Source organism: Ranitomeya variabilis, chromosome 6 (genome assembly GCF_051348905.1).
Source record: "Ranitomeya variabilis isolate aRanVar5 chromosome 6, aRanVar5.hap1, whole genome shotgun sequence".
Classification (NCBI taxonomy): domain Eukaryota; kingdom Metazoa; phylum Chordata; class Amphibia; order Anura; family Dendrobatidae; genus Ranitomeya; species Ranitomeya variabilis.
In genome coordinates, this window is record NC_135237.1 from 49,765,714 (window position 1) to 49,788,174 (window position 22,461).

General features: G+C 39.8%; 1 protein-coding gene across 2 annotated transcripts in view; it reads right to left on the reverse strand.

Annotated features, from left to right (window-relative positions):
- MPP7 (MAGUK p55 scaffold protein 7) overlaps nucleotides 1-22,461 on the reverse strand; it is a 323,523-nt gene that overhangs the window by 29,158 nt on the left and 271,904 nt on the right. For both annotated transcript variants that reach the window (XM_077268457.1, XM_077268458.1), the window contains exon 14: nucleotides 7,660-7,740. In XM_077268457.1, the coding sequence (XP_077124572.1) occupies nucleotides 7,660-7,740 (81 nt within the window). The remainder of the gene's footprint in view (nucleotides 1-7,659; nucleotides 7,741-22,461) is intronic.

The window sequence follows — 22,461 nt, forward strand, 5'->3', positions numbered from 1 at the left end:
TCAGGGGCTAATTAATTGCATTTTTTTGGTTTTGCCTTTAACAAAAAAAAATGGTCAAAGATTTTGGTAAAAAAAAATAAAATGCTAAAAATATTACCAATAGAAGCATTTTATCTAATTGACCTATGTACACCAGGGCTCTATGAACATGCACAGCCCATTACTGATACGAGCTCTGCTCACTACACAGTTCCAGAAACAGCTGTAGAAGAATAAAACTGCTTCAAAAAAAATACTAGCTGCATTTATTAGATGGTTTTAATATGGTTTTGTCATAAGGGTTATTTTTTTCCATCAACTGTCCGCGCGGATTTCCAGTGCGCTCGCCTGCTGCCGGCTGATGGGGTCTAATTGACAACAGAGGCTGAGCTCCCTATGGGATAACATATGTTAACCGACATTAAACCCTCAGCCTCCTGTGGAGGACAGAAAGGTTAAAGTCCCTTGGAGGAAATCATCTTTATAAGTATGTCTCTAACAGAACATTTTAACACATGTATGGGATGGGAGTGAGACCGGGGTAGACTGTTAAAGATGTACTCATCTGTCAGACAGCTCACTAAAGGAAAGGGCCGAGTGTCACACATGTGCGCCGAGACGCAGACACGTTTCGTCTTACTGTGTCAACTTCCACCTCCAAGTTAATCCACTACTGAACATGTGTGATGGCTGCACGGTCGGGGGCCGAAGCAGTAATGACAGCTCGCAAATGTCAAAGTAATTTCTTAATTCTCTATGCTACAGACGACTCGACTCTGGTGGGAAGTAGGACAAGAAAGCTACGATGTACAAGATCTGACTCGGCATTGTCCTACTACAACACAACCCAAAAAATATATATCTGGAGTCAGCCACTATTGGATCCGTAAGATTAGTGACTATGACGGCCATGATGTGCTACCCTAGTTTAAAGGGACTGTCCAACCGCCCAAAATCTATCCAAAACTGCTTAACATAATTATAGGAGCAATACCGTACCAAAGCTTTGCTGCTCCAGTTCAGATGTTTTCCAGAATTCTAACAATTTCTGTTTTTATCACTTTTGTTATGATGCATTCATATGTACAAGTGACCGATGTAACGAGGAGACTTTACCGCTACATCTAGTGATTGGCGGCAGGGGTCACATGTAGAGGTACAATAGTGCATCATAACTGAGAGCAAGAAGAAGAGAGACCGTCAGGAACCTAGGAGATGTCTGAACGGGGCAGCAGGAGTTCTCTGAAGCATTACTTCTTTTACTAATTTTTTAGTGTGATCACTAATACAAGAAGGAGAGAGGGATTATTAAGGTATTTTTTTTTATTGCATTCTAAGGAGTTTTGAAAAATTTTTGGTGGTGAAACCTTGAAAATACCATCTCGGGATATTGTCTTTACTTCACCAAAAGGATAGGCATCAGTAACATATGTTCCCTGTGTATAGTAAAATACTTATCGGTGGTCGTCTTCTATTGTTTCCAGAACCACTTTGGTCCCTCACCACCATCTTGTGACCACAGTGATGACGGGCCGGACGTCACTGCTAATGATTAGAGATGAGCGAATTTGTTTGGGTTCCCGCTTATTCGGCAAGCTCTAGCTGTTGCTGAATAAGCTGCTGAGGGAACCCGGCTTCCTGGATCTCGCCGGCTGATCAGCTGATCGGCGCTGCAACTGCATGTGTCACGGCTGTGTCACAGTCACTGCACATGGATGGTGAGCCTGTTTGTTGGGCCTTCCATACATGTGCTGTGACACAACCGCGATACATGCAGCTGCAGCGCCGATCAGTCGGCACGATCCAGGAAGCCGGGTTCCCTCAGCAGCTTGTTCGGCAACTGCTATAGCTTGCCGAATAGGAGGGAACCCGACCAAATTCGCTCAGCTCTACAAATGATCACTACTTCTCTTAGAGCTAGTGCGCGCGACTGATTATCTTGGACGAGTGCTATACAGTGCCTACAAGTAGTATTCAACCCCCTGCAGATTTAGCAGGTTTACACATTTGGAATTAACTTGGCATTGTGACATTTGGACTGTAGATCAGCCTGGAAGTGTGAAATGCACTGCAGCAAAAAAGAATGTTATTTCTTTATTATTTTTTTTTTTAATTGTGAAAAGTTTTTTCAGAGGGTCATTTATTATTCAACCCCTCAACCTCCCAGAATTCTGTTTGGTTCCCCTAAAGTATTAAGAAGTAGTTCAGGCACAAAGAACAATGAGCTTCACATGTTTGGATTAATTATCTCTTTTTCCAGCCTTTTCTGACTATTTAAGACCCTCCCCAAACTTGTGAACTGCACTCATACATGGTCAACATGGGAAAGACAAAGGAGCATTCCAAGGCCATCAGAGACAAGATCGTGGAGGGTCACAAGGCTGGCAAGGGGTACAAAACCCTTTCCAAGGAGTTGGGCCTACCTGTCTCCACTGTTGGGAGCATCATCCGGAAGTGGAAGGCTTATGGAACTACTGTTAGCCTTCCACGGCCTGGACAGCCTTTGAAAGTTTCCTCCCGTGCCGAGGCCAGGCTTGTCCGAAGAGTCAAGGCTAACCCAAGGACAACAAGGAAGGAGCTCCGGGAAGATCTCATGGCAGTGGGGACATTGGTTTCAGTCAATACCATAATTAACGTACTCCACCGCAATGGTCTCCGTTCCAGACGAGCCCGTAAGGTACCTTTACTTTCAAAGCGTCATGTCAAGGCTTGTCTACAGTTTGCTCATGATCACTTGGAGGACTCTGAGACTGACTGGTTCAAGGTTCTCTGGTCTGATGAGACCAAGATCGAGATCTTTGGTGCCAACCACACACGTGACGTTTGGAGACTGGATGGCACTGCATACGACCCCAAGAATACCATCCCTACAGTCAAGCATGGTGGTGGCAGCATCATGCTGTGGGGCTGTTTCTCAGCCAAGGGGCCTGGCCATCTGGTCCGCATCCATGGGAAGATGGATAGCACGGCCTACCTGGAGATTTTGGCCAAGAACCTCCGCTCCTCCATCAAGATCTTAAGATGGGTCGTCATTTCATCTTCCAACAAGACAACGACCCAAAGCACACAGCCAAGAAAACCAAGGCCTGGTTCAAGAGGCAAAAAATCAAGGTGTTGCAGTGGCCTAGTCAGTCTCCTGACCTTAACCCAATTGAAAACTTGTGGAAGGAGCTCAAGATTAAAGTCCACATGAGACACCCAAAGAACCTAGATAACTTGGAGAAGATCTGCATGGAGGAGTGGGCCAAGATAACTCCAGAGACCTGTGCCGGCCTGATCAGGTCTTATAAAAGATGATTATTAGCTGTAATTGCAAACAAAGGTTATTCCACAAAATATTAAACCTAGGGGTTGAATAATAATTGACCCACACTTTTATGTTTAAAATTTATAAAAATTTAACTGAGCAACAAAACTTTTTGGTTTGTAAGATTTATGCATCTGTTAATAAATCCTGCTCTTGTTTGAAGGATCTAACTTATTTGCATCTTATTAAACCTGCTAAATCTGCAGGGGGTTGAATACTACTTTGAGGCACTGTATGTGGTTTCCACCAGTAGCACAATAGTACCTAATGCTATTCTATGGGGCTGTGCACATGTCCAATTTTTTCCTTAGACCAAAATCAGAGACTTGTTCAATTTTAATCCCTTTCAGATCAAAATAATCAAGTCTATGGGTCAGTGAAAAAACATTGGAGAGCACTCAGATGACATCTGAGTGTGGTGCGATTTTAACGGACTGACAGAATGTAGAAGGTGGAGAAACTTTATTTTTTCTTTCTTTCCACATCTGAGAAAAACTGATGCCACTCTGGTCAAACGCTGATCAGAGTCTGACCATTTTCCTTGGATGTAGAGAAAACAATTTTGCGACGCTACCCTTAATGTACGAGAATGAGAGCCTCGTTCAGAATCTCAAACACTTACACTGAGTAGTGACTGCAGTGACTTCAGGTTCGTCCAAGTCACATCTCCAGTCACAGGCGATGACGGGAGCGGCACTGGGATCGGCAGAAGACAGCAACTGGAAAGTGTTTTACTACATACAAGGTACATATAATACTGAAACCTGTCCAGTGGTTTAAAAAAAAAAAAACACAAAGAAAAAAACACAATCGCATACTCTAACCACTTCCTGGCGCCTCCTGCTTGTTCAGTGTTTATTTTGCAAATTGAGATATGTGATGTCTACAGAAAAAAAAAATGCTCATCTCACACTGTACTTCACCACAGGACACCTGACACACATTATAGATGCTCCGTTAATGTGTCGGGAGTATGGGTGTCAGAAGGGAACTGATGGATTCCAACCAGCAGAATTCGGAATGCAGCTTTAAACCTAACTAGAGGAAAGTAAGCTATGAAACACTGTATTTTTTAGTGGTAACACAGTAAGTTTCTTTCTTCAGGAAGCAGGCTCACTGTTACCAGAATGATTAATACAAGCGTCGATGTTTCATGCTGCGGTGAGGATGGTGTCTAGTTGCACAGAATGAATAGTGCGCTCACTACACAGTCATAGACTGGCATCCCACGGGCTAATGACACGGCAGTGTGGATTTCATCCCAACATAAACCAGTGTCATTTATTTAAAAAAAAAGACTCGCTGGTGTGAATGAGACTCCTGTGTGTTTTAAGTGGAGAATAGTCTATAAATTGATTCCAATTTTAATGGTTATAGTACAAGTTTACCTTCAAGAAAAATACTATTGCTCATATCTTTAATATGCTCTCACTTTTTTGTGGCGAAACAACTCTTCTCTAGTTGGAATAGGCTCATGACTAGTGGCTGGGCATCTCTGATCTAAAGCCCTCCATGCGGAACAGATCGTGCGGTGGACAGTTGACGTTGTTCGCCCCACCGCTTTCTCTCCCAACTTCCCACACAAGGACGCTCGGCTCAGACTCCTCTTGCTGTAGCTTATCTCAAGGAGAACAATGGGATTAGCAGTCCAAAATTGGACATGCTATGACATTCTCTTCCCATTTATGAGAATTGGGTGGCCCCGTAAACATTAGACTGTTGGACGATCCTGCCGATATCGGTAAGTTGGCCGACGTTAGAGACTCCTTGAAGAGTTGACAATGTTGAGACATGTGAACCTTAATGATTGGATCTAGTAGAAGTTGTCTGGTACTCCGACTGCAGGAGACTACACCTGCACTTCTCAACAATAAACTCCAGTACTACCAGTAGTGACTCTCCACATTATCTCAGTGCTGTATATAGTGTATCACACCCGTACGCTGAGGGGTTAAGAAACCCTTTGAAGCCTGAACTTCCAGCTTGATTAACTGTAAAAGTCATCTGTGGGGAACTGCATTATTACACGGTGATCACTCCGGAGGATATTAAACAAATAGCTCAATCCGGAAAAGCGGTATCACAAGTTTTAATGCAGCAGCTGTGTCTACGGATAAAGAATCCGCCGCTTTATGGAACTTGGGCCCATTACTGTAATTGTAAAGAAAATCACTTTTATAGGGTGTTAAATGATTGCTTTGTTTTTGCATTTCGTAACACTAGAAAATATTGATTCCTTTTCATTCCCGAGGGGCTTGTAAAGATGGCGCTGTCAATTTCTCCCAACATTAATGGGAATAATGAGAAATCCATAGAAAACGGAAACTGGATGGACAGAGCAGTCTGCTTGACCGGAACACCTTAAGCTGTGGTGCCGGGGTCCATCTCCTGCTCGCTGTAATGGAAAAGGCATCAGGGAATACGGACGTGTGCGCTAATCAAAGCCTTGAAAGCCATTAAATGGTTCAGGCTTCTCAGCTGCACGTTCAGTCGAGACAAGTCTTCATATCCTCCTTGTTTATTAAAAATGAAGATTTCTAATAATTGTAGGTGGAGAAGGAGCACTCGCAATAGGACCCTGATTATAAAAGGAGGCATATAGGCCCCTCCAATATAAGAAACCAGAACAATAGCGTCGTGTTCCCAAAGCATTTTTTGCTGCGATTATCCAAAAGTGCAATATTACAGCATTTTCGGAAACAAAAAATGTATTGGCATTCCATTGTGTGAACACGGCCAAAGTCCATGTTCATGCATGAAAAAAAAAAATGATCGTTTTCCGCACCCAAGTACGCAATAGCAAACTGCTCTGATTTTTGCTTTTTTCACGATATTTTTTTATATGCATTTTGCCATTCCTTATACAGTTTTTGCTATTTTTTATGCAGTTTGGTGCAGACTGGAAGGACCTTTTTTTGTTTTTGCTGGGATTCAGCACATAAAAATGCACCTGTGTGTTTCATATGCATTTTTTCAAGCTCCCTGTAGATGCCTATAGGGAAAAAATGCATCCAAAGACGCACAATTCAGCAGAATCTTCAAACACACATTGGGCATGGAGCTTTCATTAACTTATATGCACTCTGCTTGATCTGTCAAACGCTGTATATTTTCTGTACAAAGAAAAACGCAGCAGAAAAAAAAAAAAAACAGCGTTTATGCTACCGGTACATGGAAACAGGGCTTAAATTTTACAGATTTTGCAACGGAACCCAGGCACTAACAACTGGCTTGGGGCTCCCCAAATACAATTAGTAGAAATAAAGGAAAAACATCATCAGAAATTAACCTATTGACTTGTCTATGATAACAACGAGACTTAGCAGTTTCATTATCATCATTTTTTTTTTTTTATTTTAATTGCGCATACCACTATCAAAGTAAAAAAAAAATTCTTTCAATCTTGACATTGGTCACTAGGCCTTAGATTAGACTCACACTTCCTGTTCTGGACAGGAAGTGAGAGCCAAGTCTAAAGCCTAGTGAAGTGACCAATTTGAAGATTGCAAAATTTCATTTTTTTCATATGGATAGTGATCTAGACAATTGAAAATATATATATAAAAAAAATTTAACAAAAAATCTGATTTGAAAAAAAGATCTAATTTTCTGATGGCACAATCTCTTTAATATTGGGCACCGATGATACCAAAAATTTCATAACAAAACTTAAAGGGGTATTCTAATTATAGGAAGTCAGATTAATGGGGGACTAAATGCTCAGACCCCCACAGATCATCAGTACGAGGGTAACTTGCCTTGCTTATAACAACTTATTATAACTTTTTAACTTGGCACCGAGGTTAGGAACATATGAGCATTGGCCAATACTAGATCTAGGACAATATGAGATGGCACTATCTGAGGTCTACCTGGACAAAATATTACTGCCATCTGTGGCTCTATTTCTGCTGCATAACAGCGTATGTTTATTGGTCATTCGTATTGTGATTTTTGAACATGTAGCAAAACCAGTGCATCTTGCCAAAAATTTCAACAAAGGAAGCAACAGAATGCGACTCATGAAAATACACCACTAAAGCTGTCCATAAGCTCCCCCCAAAAAAAGTATGGTGACCTGTACAATACAGAATTACAGAACATGGGAGGAAGTGACTACCAAATGAAGGAGCACACCACCCACTAATTAAAGGAAATATGGAAAAATACACTTGTTATTGTTACTGGTTATAACCACATAATCACTTAAAGCTTACTCGAGCCCACAAGAATTTGTAATATCTCAAGCCGAAGGAACATATGCCCATATGGGAAATACTTAAGTAATTCCTAACGGCTTCCAATTATCTGGGCACAACTCCTAGACGGTATGTAACCTCCCCAAATAATAGAGTGTGAAGAGAAGAACTTACGTGGCACGGTCACTCCATAGTGCTGTGTGTCGCTGATGAGGACTTTTCTCTTGAGTTCATTTAAGCCAACACCAACAGGTCCTACAATATAAGATACTGTGTCAGAATATAACAAATCCTAACAACAGTATGTCCTAAACATATACAGATTCTGACTGATTGTCATAAAATCAATTTGTTTAATCTTGGACCTAATTATTGAAAAAAGGGTCAATAGCACATAGCACCATATGTTGTGAATCTCCATATTAGTAAGGAGAGCACAGGCTTCTTTCATACAAATAATACTCGAAAATATAATCAAATGGATTTTTTCTTTTTGTTACAAATTCTCTACTTGTTAGTAAAGATATATGAGGTTTCTGCTCCTTGAAAAAGCCACCTGGCGAAACGTACGGTATGTCAGATTCCTGGGGTATATTATCCTGGGTTATTCCCGGTTTTTATGGCATATTTTTTTGTTTGACACTTGTTAGGGTTCTCTTACACCTAATCTATTCACTTGGAATTTTTGTGTGTGTATGTATATATATATATATATATATATATATATATATATATATATATATATATATATATATATACACACACACACACAAACACAATGATCCTGTTGCTATATCTAGATTTATAATTTAGCTTTGGGAAGAGAACACTGTGCTGGTCTATGATCTTGTCAATGACATCCTTAGAAGGCTCTTTGGTCTTGCCCGTGTTGTAGAGGTTAGACTCCGACTGATTAATTGAGTCTGTGGACAGGAGTCTTTTTATAAAGGTGACTAAGTAAAACAGCTTTCTTTAATGCAAGTAACGATTGATTACAACCATCTAACTGGTCTGTAGGAGCCAGAACTCTTAATGGTTGGTAGGGGATCAAATACTTATTTCTCACTGCAAAATGCCAATAAATTCATACAATTTATACAATGTGATTTTCTGGATTTTATTTTTGATATTCTATCTCTCAATGTTAAAATTATCCTACCCTTAAAATGATAGACTGTTCATGTCTTTGTCAGTGGGAAAACTTACAAAATCAGCAAGGGATCAAATACTTATTTCCCCCCCTGCATCTCTGTGGCTGTAAACACACCCTCAAACAACAGGTGAGGGAAAAAATGGGCAACATAGGGATCTGAGCAACGCAACTTTAACCCCTTCACGACATGGCTAATTTCTGTTTTTTGCGTTTTCGGTTTTTCCTCCCCTTCTTACCAGAGCCACAACTTTTTTATTGTTATAACCAAATAGACCTATCAGGGGTTGTTTTTTGCAGGAAGAGTTGTACTTTTGGGGGACACCATTCAGTTCATCACATAAAATACTAGAAAATAGGAACAAATTCCAAGTGCACTGAAATTGTGAACCCCCTCCCGCCCTCCCAAAATTGTCAAATTGTTTGGGAACTGGTTTTTGCGGCGTATATTATGTGGTAAAAATGATCTCGCAATATGATTCTGCTCATCATTACGATTATGGCAATACCAAACATGTCCAGTTTTATTATTTTAGTGGTGCTCTTTGGAAAAAAACAAACTAGGAGTTGTTTCCCCATTTTTTGAGACATGTAATTCCTGTTTTCATTTTTCAGTTAATGGAGTTGTGTGATGGCTTATTTTTTTGTGGGGAGAAAACATTTTTATTGATACCATTTTGGGATAGATGTGATGTTTTTATTACTTGTTACAGCATTTTTTGTGGTATTGCGAGGTCTAAATAAAAAGGAATTTTGGCGTTCTTGAACTTTTTCTGCTTACGTTGTTTACAGATAAGATTATTTTAATATCTTGACAGATCAGACTTTTCGGGAATATCACGTATGAATATTTTTTATTATCTTTATTTTTAATGGGGGAAAATGTGGGTGATTTGAACTTTTATAGGTTTTTTTTATTTTTTTTACTTTTCATTGTACTTGTTAGTCCCCTTAGAGGACTTGACCATGCAATCGTCTAATCTGTTGTACTATATCCAGCAATATCACAGTTTTGCTGCATGTAGTAAAACTCATGAAATTGTATGGAGGGAGAGGGACATTTTGAATTTGTTTTATCATCTGGTTGGAATTTGCAGATGAAATTTCCTCCTCTTTGGCAAAAATCATGGTCTCCTTTGAAGTCCGGCCACCCGCAGTTGTTGGAGGTAGGTCCTGGCTGTAACACACAGCTATTACCTGGCAATTGCCCACTCCATGGCAAGTCAACTGGGTCAGTATATCTCCAAAATGGCAGGACTTGTAGGGTGTTCCTGCTATAGAGTGGTTTGTAGCTTTCAAAAAAGATCCAAGGATGGACAATTGATGAACTCGAAGACTGGGAGACCAGGATTCATTGACTAATGTAAGGAATGAAGCCTAGCCAGTCTTGTTTGATCCCATCCTGTGCATTAGAGCACAATGTATATGTTGATGTGCAGCTGCAGACTGGACAGAGTTCTCCTGCTAACTCTTGCGCAGATTGACACTTGAGCGCCAGAATGGACCGTCGCCTTCTACAGGTACAGTAAGGAAAGGGTTCCCGTCAGGGACAGGAAACCAACTGATGCCTAGGAGAGTTGCCGCCCTTTTATGTCTGTAGGTTTCTTGTCCCTGAAGGGCGGATACCCTCTCTTGTGGTGCTGTCATGGGAGACGGGATAAAAATGACTTTTCCTTTTGCTTCTGGTGGACAGTGGAGTATGTCCATCACTTAGCTCGAGGATGCTTTCGGTAAAGAAGACAAGCCGGTAGTGGTGGTGCGATGCCCTGAGCAATGTTCTGCATTGTTTCTTGTATTATAGATACAAAATTGTATAAAGAATGCGGCAGAAGGTCCTCAATGAGGTATACCATGTCTATCATCCCTCACCAAATCCTCCGGTAAGTATACAGCCATGCTTGGCCCAATAATGTCAATGGCAGAGGATGTGCTGGAGGCATAATTTAACAAGAATGTTCAAAGTGACTCATGTGAAGGATGTAAGAACTTAATCGGCTCAGACATATTTACACAATTAGGGGGTCTGCAGCGAACATGAACATATTAGTAGCAAGTGGCGCTGTTTAAATATTGTTTCAGGCACATTGTGATGGAATCTGTGTTGCTCCCTTAATATGTTTTTATAATGGCAGAACACAGAACGAAACAGATTTTTCTCATCAATTATTAAAACTCTGCTACTCTTAAAATTCTATTTTTAAGAGGGTCCAGAGCTCGGAATTTTGTGCTGGGCGGTTATATATTTCCAGATACCATTTTCTGTAATGAATAGAAAAATACCGGTAGTTGAATGGCATTCATGCCATTAACCAAAAACATCATAAAATCAAGAAATGCCGCAGATATTATTATACGCATGTAGGAGATGCTTCCAATTCAACAGGTTTCTTCCAAGCAATCAAACAATAAAAGACATATATTCCTTAAGTAGGCTGCAAACAGTAACAGCAAATCCGTAATACTCAAATATTCATGTTTTCTTAGTTCCTTTGGTCCTTTCGTAAGCCAATCGGAAATTAACCAGAGGGTATCTAATCAATTAGTAAGGACTAGAGATGATCAAATTTTATGAAACTCAAATTTGAAAAAAAAAAAAAAAAATCTGATTTTTTTTTTTTTAGAAAGTCCAATTAGCAGAGAATAAATTTGTTGCATATTGCCATGAAAAGACCTATATAAAACTTGGGGTCTCCAAGGTTCGTTATTCAACCCCCTTTCTAAATTCTTTCATGCAAACACATCCATAGTAATGGATGGAACCTGGTACTAGAAAAAAAAAAAATTAATAACAGAGCATTGACAGACTTTTCATTTTTTTTATCATTAAAAAATTGTCCAAAATTCATCCTTGTTATTCATCTGTGGTTAAGCAAACTGTTGTGTGCAGAAAACTAACTCAATATAAGGGCTCTTTCACGCATCCTGATATTTCTGATACTGGGAAAACCAGTATCGGATAGATCAGGGTCTGTGTGTGCAATACTTGTGGCATACGTGTGGCAACCTTGTACCGCCCGTGTGCAGCATCAGTAGCACACTTCCTGGCACCTGGGAAGCAGCGGTACTGTTTGTGCAGTTCCCCAGCGCCGGATGCTGAAGACAGTTTGCATCTTTCTCCCCTGATTGCTCTGCGATCAGCGCAAGCAGGGGAGAATGTTGAGCGTTGCAGTCAGCTGATAACAGTGAGAGCAGGCGGCAGCTGATGAGAGTATTCATCAGCCGCCGCCTGCGCTATAAATTAAAAAAACGGCGTGGGTTCCCCTGTATTTGTGATAACCAGCCAAGCAAAACTGACGGCTGTGGGCTGCAACCCTCAGCTGTCAGCTTCAGCAAGGCTGGTTATCAAAAATAGAGATAGAAAGAAGTAAAAAAATATTAAAACTTTAAACAGTGTTTGTTTTTCAGCGATTTTCAAAAATTGCAGGAAAAATGTTGAAGTTGTACAGCGATAAACGCAACATGGTGAGAACATTATATTTGGAGACTAAAGATAGTGTGTGCTGGCAGCACAGCAAAGTAGAAGATTATGGTGGTCCTCAGTGGGATTTTTGCCCAGTCTTTAAGTGCTGCAAGACAACAGTGATAACCACTGAGCCACCATTTTTCCCAATTAGTGTAGTAGATATAAAAATTCCATACAGATCCAAATAATGTAACATTTCTGGCAGAATGACTATATAACATTCTTTATACTTCGAGCATGACAAGTTTGCCAGTTAATATACAAGTGAAACTTCACTAAGGAATTCACCATAGATCACCACAGTCATCAATCACGCGTAAGAGGCACTCACGCCGGACAGACAACTGACAGGGTATCTAGATGGACACCAGCTGAGTAAGGAGAAGGCTCCCGATTGAGAAATCAGCAGGTAGCCAGCCTAGGAGGGTAATCTGTGACCTCCCATGAGTCCACAGCCACACTCTATACATTATATACAGAGGTCGAAGAGAACCCTGAGACTTCAGGTGGACAAGATGACAGCTGCTCTGGATATTTTGTGAAAAGGAAGAGATTCAATGGAAAGCAAAATAAAAATGTATAATCCAACACAGCTGCCAGAACACTTTGAAGTAGACTAGAAGAGTGTGACATCATAGTAGACCTCTCGATTCTGGATCTGTGTGTGCTCAAACAGACACCGAGAAAAGCATAATATGAAACGCTCCAACATATGCGTTATACAAGTACTTCTATGATCAATGTAATTTTTTGCTATATCTTTCAAAGTATATTATCGTCTTGATGTCTGGAATAAATAAAAACAAAGTTTTAATGGGATATGCTCCTTGGGGGATTGCCACGAGGACAACTTATGTGCTCTAGTGATATTACAAGGTTTAATATGTCCATCTTGTTCCTTATAAATGATCAGGACTCTATAAATTACCGTATATAAAACACAGACATTGTAGCAGGAGCTGCCTGTGTTATGAAGAAGGAACGGAAGTACCGCTACAGACTATCATGCTATATACTCACAATGTGATATATGTCCATGTGTAAAGACAGTCTAACCACTTTATTTTTAGGCTAATATTTTAGGGGAATCTGTCACCAGTTTTTTGCTACCCCATCTGAGAGCACCATGCTGTAGGGACAGAGACCCTGAATCCAGCAACATATAACTTAGTTTACTGGGTGCAACAGTACTTATAAAATCACTGTTCTCTCTGCTGCACATCTAGCAGAGCTCTGAATGATGAGCTCTGTATAATCCCACCCACACCACTGATTGGCAGCTTTCTGTGTAAACTGTATATTGACCCAAAGCTGCTAATCAGTGGTGGGGGCGCGGGTTACACAAAGTAGGAGGACTAGATTGCACCAGGCAGCTAGTCCAGTAGTGATAATCTCCTCCTGATAAAATACTGAATTTAATGAAACAACAACACACAGGATACTTTATGAAACATCGAATCAGGATCTGGAATCAGAATCTCTGCCCCTAAATTATGCTGTTCTCAGATGACATAGCAAAAACCTGCTGACAGAGTCCCTTTAAAATTAAAACTAAGGCAACTTGACAAATGGTCTTTACTAAAAATCATCTACCATGTGTTTACAGATCTTAAACAGATCTATTAGTGATGAGCGAATATACTCGTTACTCGAGATTTCCCGAGCACGCTCGGGTGTCCTCCGAGTATTTTTTAATGCTCGGAGATTTAGTTTTCTTAGCCGCAGCTGGATGATTTACAGCTACTAGCCTGCTTGATTACATGTGGGGATTCCCTAGCAACCAGGCAACCCCCACATGTACTTATGCTGGCTAATAGCCGTAAATCATTCAGCTGAGGCGATGAAAACTAAATCTCCGAGCACTAAAAAATACTCGGAAGACACCCGAGCGTGCTCGGGAAATCTCGAGTAACGAGTATATTCGATCATCACTAAGATCTATGTCTCCACGGTAACAGACGACAAACAAATTGTGTAGTCTGATCTCGTAGTCAGACTCTCCATGTGTATGTTAGAAAGAAGCAGTGGACAGATCATAAATGGCATGACTGCAGGATAACACAAAGTTTGCTTGAAGTCTTTTACTGCAAAGAGAATTTTTCTTTTTTACCATTTTTTTTTCCTATGGAAAGTTGATTTTGTTACTTCCAATGCATTGAGAAAATTAAACAAAATAGTTCTGAAAGTGGACATACCCTATAATAAAAGAAAAAAATTAACTAAAAAATTAATATTGGTGCTCACACAGACCAGCAATTTATTTTTTTTAATCTCATCGGTCAGTGCTACACGGCAAAGTGTAACGATCCCTTTCAAAAATATCGTCCTCCGTTGTCTTCCTTGACTGATAATATGCCAAGCATAGGAAAATGCGTTCATTATCGCTCAGTAAGAATAATTTTTCTATATCTTCCCTCCATCATGTAACCTTAGTCATGACCACTACCAGCTGGACACAGTCCATTCCTCATTCGATTGGGGCCTCCTAGTAACTAAGAAGTTTGGACTCTCCTAGATTTTCCTGTACGGCTTTCACTCCTGAATTCTGCCTTTAATTAAATACAAAATTATTGGAAAATTTTCTATTAATCGATGTAAAGCCCATGTTATTTTATTAATCTAAAATCCCATTTGCTTGACTTTTACAGTGAATACATAGAGTAGTCACAGGGATTTCACATCCTATTAAATTAGCAATAGATGAAAAACCAGGACCAAAAAAATGACTTCATTTTATGTGAATTTATTTTATTATTATTTGTAAAGTCCTTTCCAACGATGTCTACGTCAGTCATTGGATGCGTTCTCCGAAAAGTCAAACATTACTCAGCTAGTACGAAGTAGATTCCGGCTTGTGCTTAAGGTGTCTTTGTTCCAGACACCTTAAGGTCTTCTTATCATGATGGAGCACCGGCCAAAAATCGTCGGAAATAAGTAGTATCACTGTGGAACGTTTCGAGAACAAAGACCATCTATTTTACTAATATTAAATAATTTGTAAGCCAAGAGTTCGCGAGGAGGCAGAAAGCTCGGCTCCATTTAATAAGTTCACATGTTTGGATAAGTTGTGTTAGAAAACATCTGGCCGCGATTCAGAAGACACTTCTTTTTAGTAGCTTGTAAAATGTCTCACAACACTGGAAGGTGTCTTATGGAATGAGGCTAATTAGTATGTGGAGGCCTGACTTTCCTCAGCCCGCTGCTTAAAAAGAATGACTTGTAAATATGTTGTGCTTCAGAGGTGGAGAAACCACTATAAATTCTAAGTACTTGTGCTTGAAGAATGTGGGGCTTCTAATCTCCTCAGCCTCCAGTCATTGTAAGAACGGTGCAGACCTCCACGTAAAGAATTACAGGCTTGGAGCTAATCCTGCAGGCAGCTATCCCCCTTAATTCACACTCAGATTGTGTGTCAGTAAGAACTAAACTCCGAGACGTGTTTTGGCCAAAAGGAACAAATTGCAACCAAATGAGGCTTTTTCCAAAAGATCTTTTTAAGACACATGAGTCTGGATTTAGCACCTTAGAACGGAGATGGCCAGCAATCTGGACGCGGTACCCAAATTGTGAAATAAAAGGACTAGTTTAAACAAAAGAAAAATGAAAATCGAAGCGCTTTGTCTATTCACACTACTATGGACACAATGTAACACCTACGCAATAGATCTGCTATGCGCCAGTGTAAATGTCAAACTTCTGCTTGTGAAACAGTAAATCTCACCCAACGTGGAAAACCAGCTACTTATAAAAATATATAGATCTCCTCTAGTCAATTTAATTAACACTTTAGGGACTGAATGTTCTGCAGACAGATGAAAAATCAATCAAGGAGACCCACAACGCCCCTGAGAGTAGTTTGGTCTTGCATCCTTTCTGAAACAGAAGTTAAAATACCATGGTGCCAGGAACAGCAGGGCCCAACAACTAGAGGCCCTATTCCATATTGATAACTATGGAGGGGAAAGTGTAAAACTAAATATAAGCTTCGTGTACTGTGAAATCACGGGTATAATATACAGTGGGAAAAAAAAGTATTTCGTCAGCCACCAATTGTCCAAGTTCTCCCACTTAAAAAGATGAGAGAGGCCTGTAATTGACATCATAGGTAGACCACAACTATGAGCGTCAACATGAGAACACAAATCCAGAAAATCACCTTGTCTGATTTGGCAAGATTTATTTAGCAAATTATGGTGGAAAATAAGTATATGGTCATTACCAAAAGTTCACCTCAATATTTTGTTATATATCCTTTGTTGGCAATGACAGAGGTCAGACGTTTTCTTTAAGTCTTCACAAGGTTGGCACACACTGTTGGTGGTATTTTGGCCCATTCCTCCATGCAGATCTCCTCTAAAGCAGTGATTGTTTGGGCCTGTCGCTGGGCAACACGGACTTTCAACTCCCTCCAAAGGTTTTCTATGGGGTTGAGATCTGGAGAATGGCTAGGCCACTCCAGGACCTTAATATGCTTCTTACGAAGCCACTCCTTCGGTGCCCTGGCGGTGTGCTTGGGATCATTATCATGCTGAAAGACCATCCACATTTCATCTCCAATGCCCTTGCTGATAGAAGGAGGTTTGTACTCAAAATCTCACAATACATGGCCCCATTCATTCTTTCACGTACACGGATCAGTCGTCCTGGTCCCTTTGCAGAGAAACAGCCCCAAAGCATGATGCTGCCACCCTCATATTTCACAGTAGGTATGGTGTTCTTTGGATGCAACTCAGCATTCTGTCTCCTCCAAACACGACGAGTTTTGTTTCTACGAAACAGTACTACTTTGGTTTCATCAGACCATATGACATTCTCCCAATACTTTTCTGGATAATCCAAATGCTCTCTAGCAAACTTCAGATGGGCCCGGACATTTACTGGCTTAAGCAGGGGGACACGTCTGGCACTGCAGGATCTGAGTCCCTGGCAGCGTAGTGTGTTACTGATGGTAGCCTTTGTTACGGTGGTCCCAGCTCTATGCAAGTTATTCACTAGGTCCCCCAGTGTGATTCTGGGATCTTTGCTCACCATTCTTGTGATCATTTTGACCCCACGGGGTGAGATCTTGCATGGAGCCCCAGATCGAGGGAGATTATCAGTGGTCTTGCATGTCTTTCATTTTCTTATTATTGCTCCCACAGTTGATTTCATTATATATACATACAATATAAGAAGTAATTTTTACAGGCTGTAATTTTCCCCTTATTATTTAATTTTTGCCTTGTTTGTGAATCTTGGTTCTATTTATGTCATACACACTTTTTATTATGATTATATACTTTTCATTTTTCTTTTTCATTCAATTTTTTATTTTCAAATTTTTGTATTTTTACTTTTCATTTTTATTTTATATTTTCCCTTATTTTTTATTTTTCATTTTGTATTTCATTCATTTTCTTTATTTTTCAAAAATGTCTTAACATATATATTTTTCTAAAAATGTCTTTACATATATATTTTTTAATTTTCTATTATTTTTATTCTTTATATTTATCCAGCTGGTTATTATCTCATACAGTTATATGAAAAAATTTGGGCACCACTATTAATCTTAAGCTTAATGTTTTATAAAAATTATTTTTTTTGCAACAGCTATTTCAGTTTCATATATCTAATAACTGTTGGACACAGTAATGTTTCTGCCTTGAAATGAGGTTTATTGTACTAATAGAAAATGTGCAATCTGCATTCAAATAATATTTGACAGGTGCGTAAGTATGGGCACCCTTATCATTTTCTTGTTTTAAATACTCCTACCTACTTTTTACTGACTTACTAAAGCACTTTTTTTGGTTTTGTATTGAGCTTTGAACTTCATAGCCAGGTGTATGCAATCATGAGAAAAGCTACTTAAAGTGGCCACTTGCAAATTGTTCTCCTGTTTGAATCTCATCTGAAGAGTGGCATCATGGGCTCCTCAAAACAACTGTCAAATGATCTGAAAACAAAGATTATTCAACATAGTTGTTCAGGGGAAGGATACAAAAAGCTGTCTAAGAGATTTAACCTGTCAATTTCCACAGTGAGGAACATAGTAAGGAAATGGAAGAACACAGGTACAGCTCTTGTTAAGGCCAGAAGTGGCAGGCCAAGAAAAACATCAGAAAGGCAGAGAAGAAGAATGGTGAGATCAGTCAAGGACAATCCTCAGACCTCCTCCAGAGAGCTGCAGCATCAACTTGCTGCAGATGGTGTCACTGTGCATCGGTCAACTATACAACGCACTTTGCACAAGGAGAAGCTGTATGGGAGAGTGATGCGAAAGAAGCAGTTACAGAGTCGGCTGAGGTATGCAAAAGCACATTTGGAGAAGCCAATTTCTTTTTGGAAGAAGGTCCTGTGGACTGATGAAACCAAGATTGAGTTGTTTGGTCATACAAAAAGGCGTTATGCAAGGCGGCAAAAAAAAACAGCATTCCAAGGAAAACACTTGCTACCCACAGTAAAATTTGGTGGAGGTTCCATCATGCTTTGGGGCTGTGTGGCCAATGCCGGCACTGGGAATCTTGTTAAAGTTGAGGGACGCATGGATTCCTCTCAGTATCAGCAGATTCTTGACAATAATGTTCATGATTCAGTGACAAAGTTGAAGTTACGCAGGGGATGGATCTTTCAGCAAGACAATGATCCAAAACACCGCTCCAAATCTACTCAGGCATTCACGCAGAGGAACAATTACACTGTTCTGGAATGGCCATCCCAGTCCCCAGACCTGAATATCATTGAACATCTGTGGGATCATTTGAAGAGGGCTGTCCATGCTCGGCGACCATCAAACTTAACTGAACTGGAATTGGTTTGTAAAGAGGAATGGTCAAAAATACCTTCATCCAGGAACTCATTAAAAGCTACAGGAAGCGACTAGAGGCTGTTATTTTTGCAAAAGGAGGATCTACTAAATATTAATGTCACTTTTCTGGTGAGGTGCCCATACTTATGCACCTGTCAAATTTTGTTTGAATGCAGATTGCACATTTTCTGTTAGTACAATAAACCTCATTTCAAGGCAGAAACATTACTGTGTCCAACAGTTATTAGATATATGAAACTGAAATAGCTGTTGCAAAAAACCCAATTTTTATAAAACATTAAGCTTAAGATTAATAGGGGGGCCCAAACTTTTTCATATAACTGTATATAATAATAATAATGTTCTTCTATTGGCCTCACTGTCAAGCCAGCTCCTCTCTATGTTTATAAATGTGCCGTTACTCTTGCCTTTTTGACGTACTATATAGAGCTTTCCTCCCTGGCGGCTGTCCAGTAAAACTTATCTATTCTATTTGGGCTCACAGGAGCCACGCATGAGCTTTCTACATTCAGTCTAGTTTCTATTATTGTGCCTAGGAACCGGTCTTTGACCGGCGCATGCGTGCAATATTCTGTGTGGGCAGAGACGTCTGCCCTCACTGTTCTCATGGCGTCACTTCTGTTTCCGGATCATAGGTCCGGCGCACATCGGTACTCACTGACCACCAATTATACAGGGATTTAAACTTAGCTTTGACCACATTTCGTCACTTCCCCTGACGAAGCTGTGCTTTGACACGGCGATAAGCGTGGGGTTTGTCTGTTCTCCCCCTCTTGATGTCTCCTGGTTTGGACCATAATCAAACCACCTGGTTGGTACACCTGCACCTTGCCCTGTATGGGTTGCTCAGCTTTGGGTTTGTTGCTATAGAACTTTATATTTAATGCCCTATGGTTATTTGAACCATGTCTGAGATTTTTTGTTCCTAGAGCTATTGTTACATTAGCCTAGGATAAGTTGTATTTAGGTGTGCATATAGTCATGGTCTTTGACTCCCAGGTGGTATTATTTTGTCATATTATTCATTACGGGAGACGATCATAATTTCAATCAATGTACAATTGTATCCCTGTTATCACATGTACTGTAGGGGATGGGGGAGATCAACTGACTTTTTAATTATTTTTTAATGGTTGATGTGTGTCAATAAAGCTACTGTATATATTTTTATAATTATATTTATAGTGATTGTGCATACTTTACAGTGGCTCTCTTCTCTTTGCTCTCACACTGTTGCCACTGGTTATGCACCCATGTGATCATTGTTATTTATATTGTGGTGTGCCTGGTGTATAACTCTCCTTCACAGTTGATTTCATCACACCAAGCTGCTTGCCTATTGCAGATTCAGTCTTCCCAGCCTGGTGCAGGGCTACAATTTTGTTTCTGGTGTCCTTCGATAGCTCTTTGGTCTTCACCATAGTGGGAGTTTGGTGTTTGATTGTTTGAGGTTGTGGACAGGTGTCTTTTACACTGATAAGTTCAAACAGGTGCCATTACTACAGGTAATGAGTGGAGGACAGAGGAGCCTCTTAAAGAAGAAGTTACAGGTCTGTGAGAGCCAGAAATCGTGCATATATTTAGATGAAAGCCACATACAGGTTATATTTTTTTGCACTGGTGTGCCACACGGCCAATCCCTGGTTGAAGGCTGGCTGTCTCATTGGGTATTATTGCCCCTGTGCAGTTGCATTTTACTTGGGTCTGCTGCACTCTGTTAGTGCATTTGTATCTAGGCCTAGTAAGACAGGTAAGCATCTCTGCCTGTTTTTGGTTTTTCGTGAATATTTTTAGATGACTAAATACTTATTTGCAAAATAAATCTTGCCAAACCAGACAAGGTGATTTTCTGGATTTGTTTTCTCATTTTGACTCTCATAGTTGTGGTCTACCTATGATGTCAATTACAGGCCTCTCTCATCTTTTTAAGTGGGAGAACTTGCACAATTGGTGGGTGACTAAATAATTTTTTTCCCACTGTACTAGCATTGAACATCAACAATTTCCTATTATATGAGATCACAGACGCATGATGACATTTTTGTGTGCTTAGCTCTATGCTATGACATCATGGTGTTCATTATTCATGTATTGTGACATTGAAATTTCTTTCTTATGATGTACATCACAAGATAAGATAATTCCTCTATTGTGACATAGCTGCATGCATTATGCCAACTGTTTGACATCAATGTGTGCATTATTCCTGTACTGTATCATCACTGTGTGCATTATTCCTGTACTGTATCATCACTGTGTGCATTATTCCTGTACTGTATCAGTGTGCATTATTCCTGTACTGTATCATCACGGTGTGCATTATTCCTGTACTGTATCAGTGTGCATTATTCCTGTACTGTATCATCACTGTGTGCATTATTCCTGTACTGTATCATCACGGTGTGCATTATTCATGTACTGTATCAGTGTGCATTATTCCTGTACTGTATCATCACGGTGTGCATTATTCCTGTACTGTATCAGTGTGCATTATTCCTGTACTGTATCATCACTGTGTGCATTATTCCTGTACTGTATCAGTGTGCATTATTCCTGTACTGTATCATCACTGTGTGCATATACTGTCAAATATGTGCTTTATCACAATAATGTTACATCACTGTGTGGAGCATTCCTGTTTATAAAATAATCATTAAAGTTTCTATATTTAAAACTTGCTGCCTTTTTTTTGTTAAAAAAAAAAATAATAATTGTGCATTACTCAAGCTCTCCAAGTCCAGCCACTTAGTGAGCTCAGCTTGTGTCGTCAGCTCGTGCAGAGAAGCTTAGCTCACTGATTGGCTACAGCGCTATCAAAAAATGGCAATTTTCACAATAACCACTAGACCTTATGCTACTTATAATTTCTGTTCTGAACAAATGACTTTTCAGCAGTCTCATTATCATTACAGATACATTTACAATGACAGGTAATAATTCTAAACACAGTAGATAACTGGATCCACCATTCACAATAGGTGATGGTCACAGCTCACCTCCTCTCCCTCCATTAACTATGGTACTTTTGCCCAGTTTAGAGCGTGCTCAGATAATATTTTTCTACAACATAAATAGGGTCAGAGTCAGTCTTTTGCTACTAATGGCCATGAGCCCACCAGGCAGTAGGAGCCTGTTATTAGGTCTAGTAGCCTGCATGGAAAATTCATTTTTTTAAATAGATTAATATATAAAAAATAAATAGAAACAGAAAAAAATAAAAACCTGATAATTTTCTTATGACCCATTTACGTTTAATCTGTTTTTTTTTATTGAAAAGCAATTCAGAACAATCAAGTAACAAAGGATTCAGCAACATAACGATTACGGAGTACAAAAAGAAATCTCATTTACAACTGTATATCAAGACCTGTAGCCAACAAGTCTTGAAATAATAGAACTTTCAGGTCAAAAGTCATTTTTCAATCAAGTCCAACAAAATCTGAAAAGAAAAATAAATCCATGGTGGATGTAGGTATCCCCTATCCAGGGAGACTGTATGACCTTTGGAGATACATATGACCCATTTAGAGGGATTTTACCATAAACATGCTG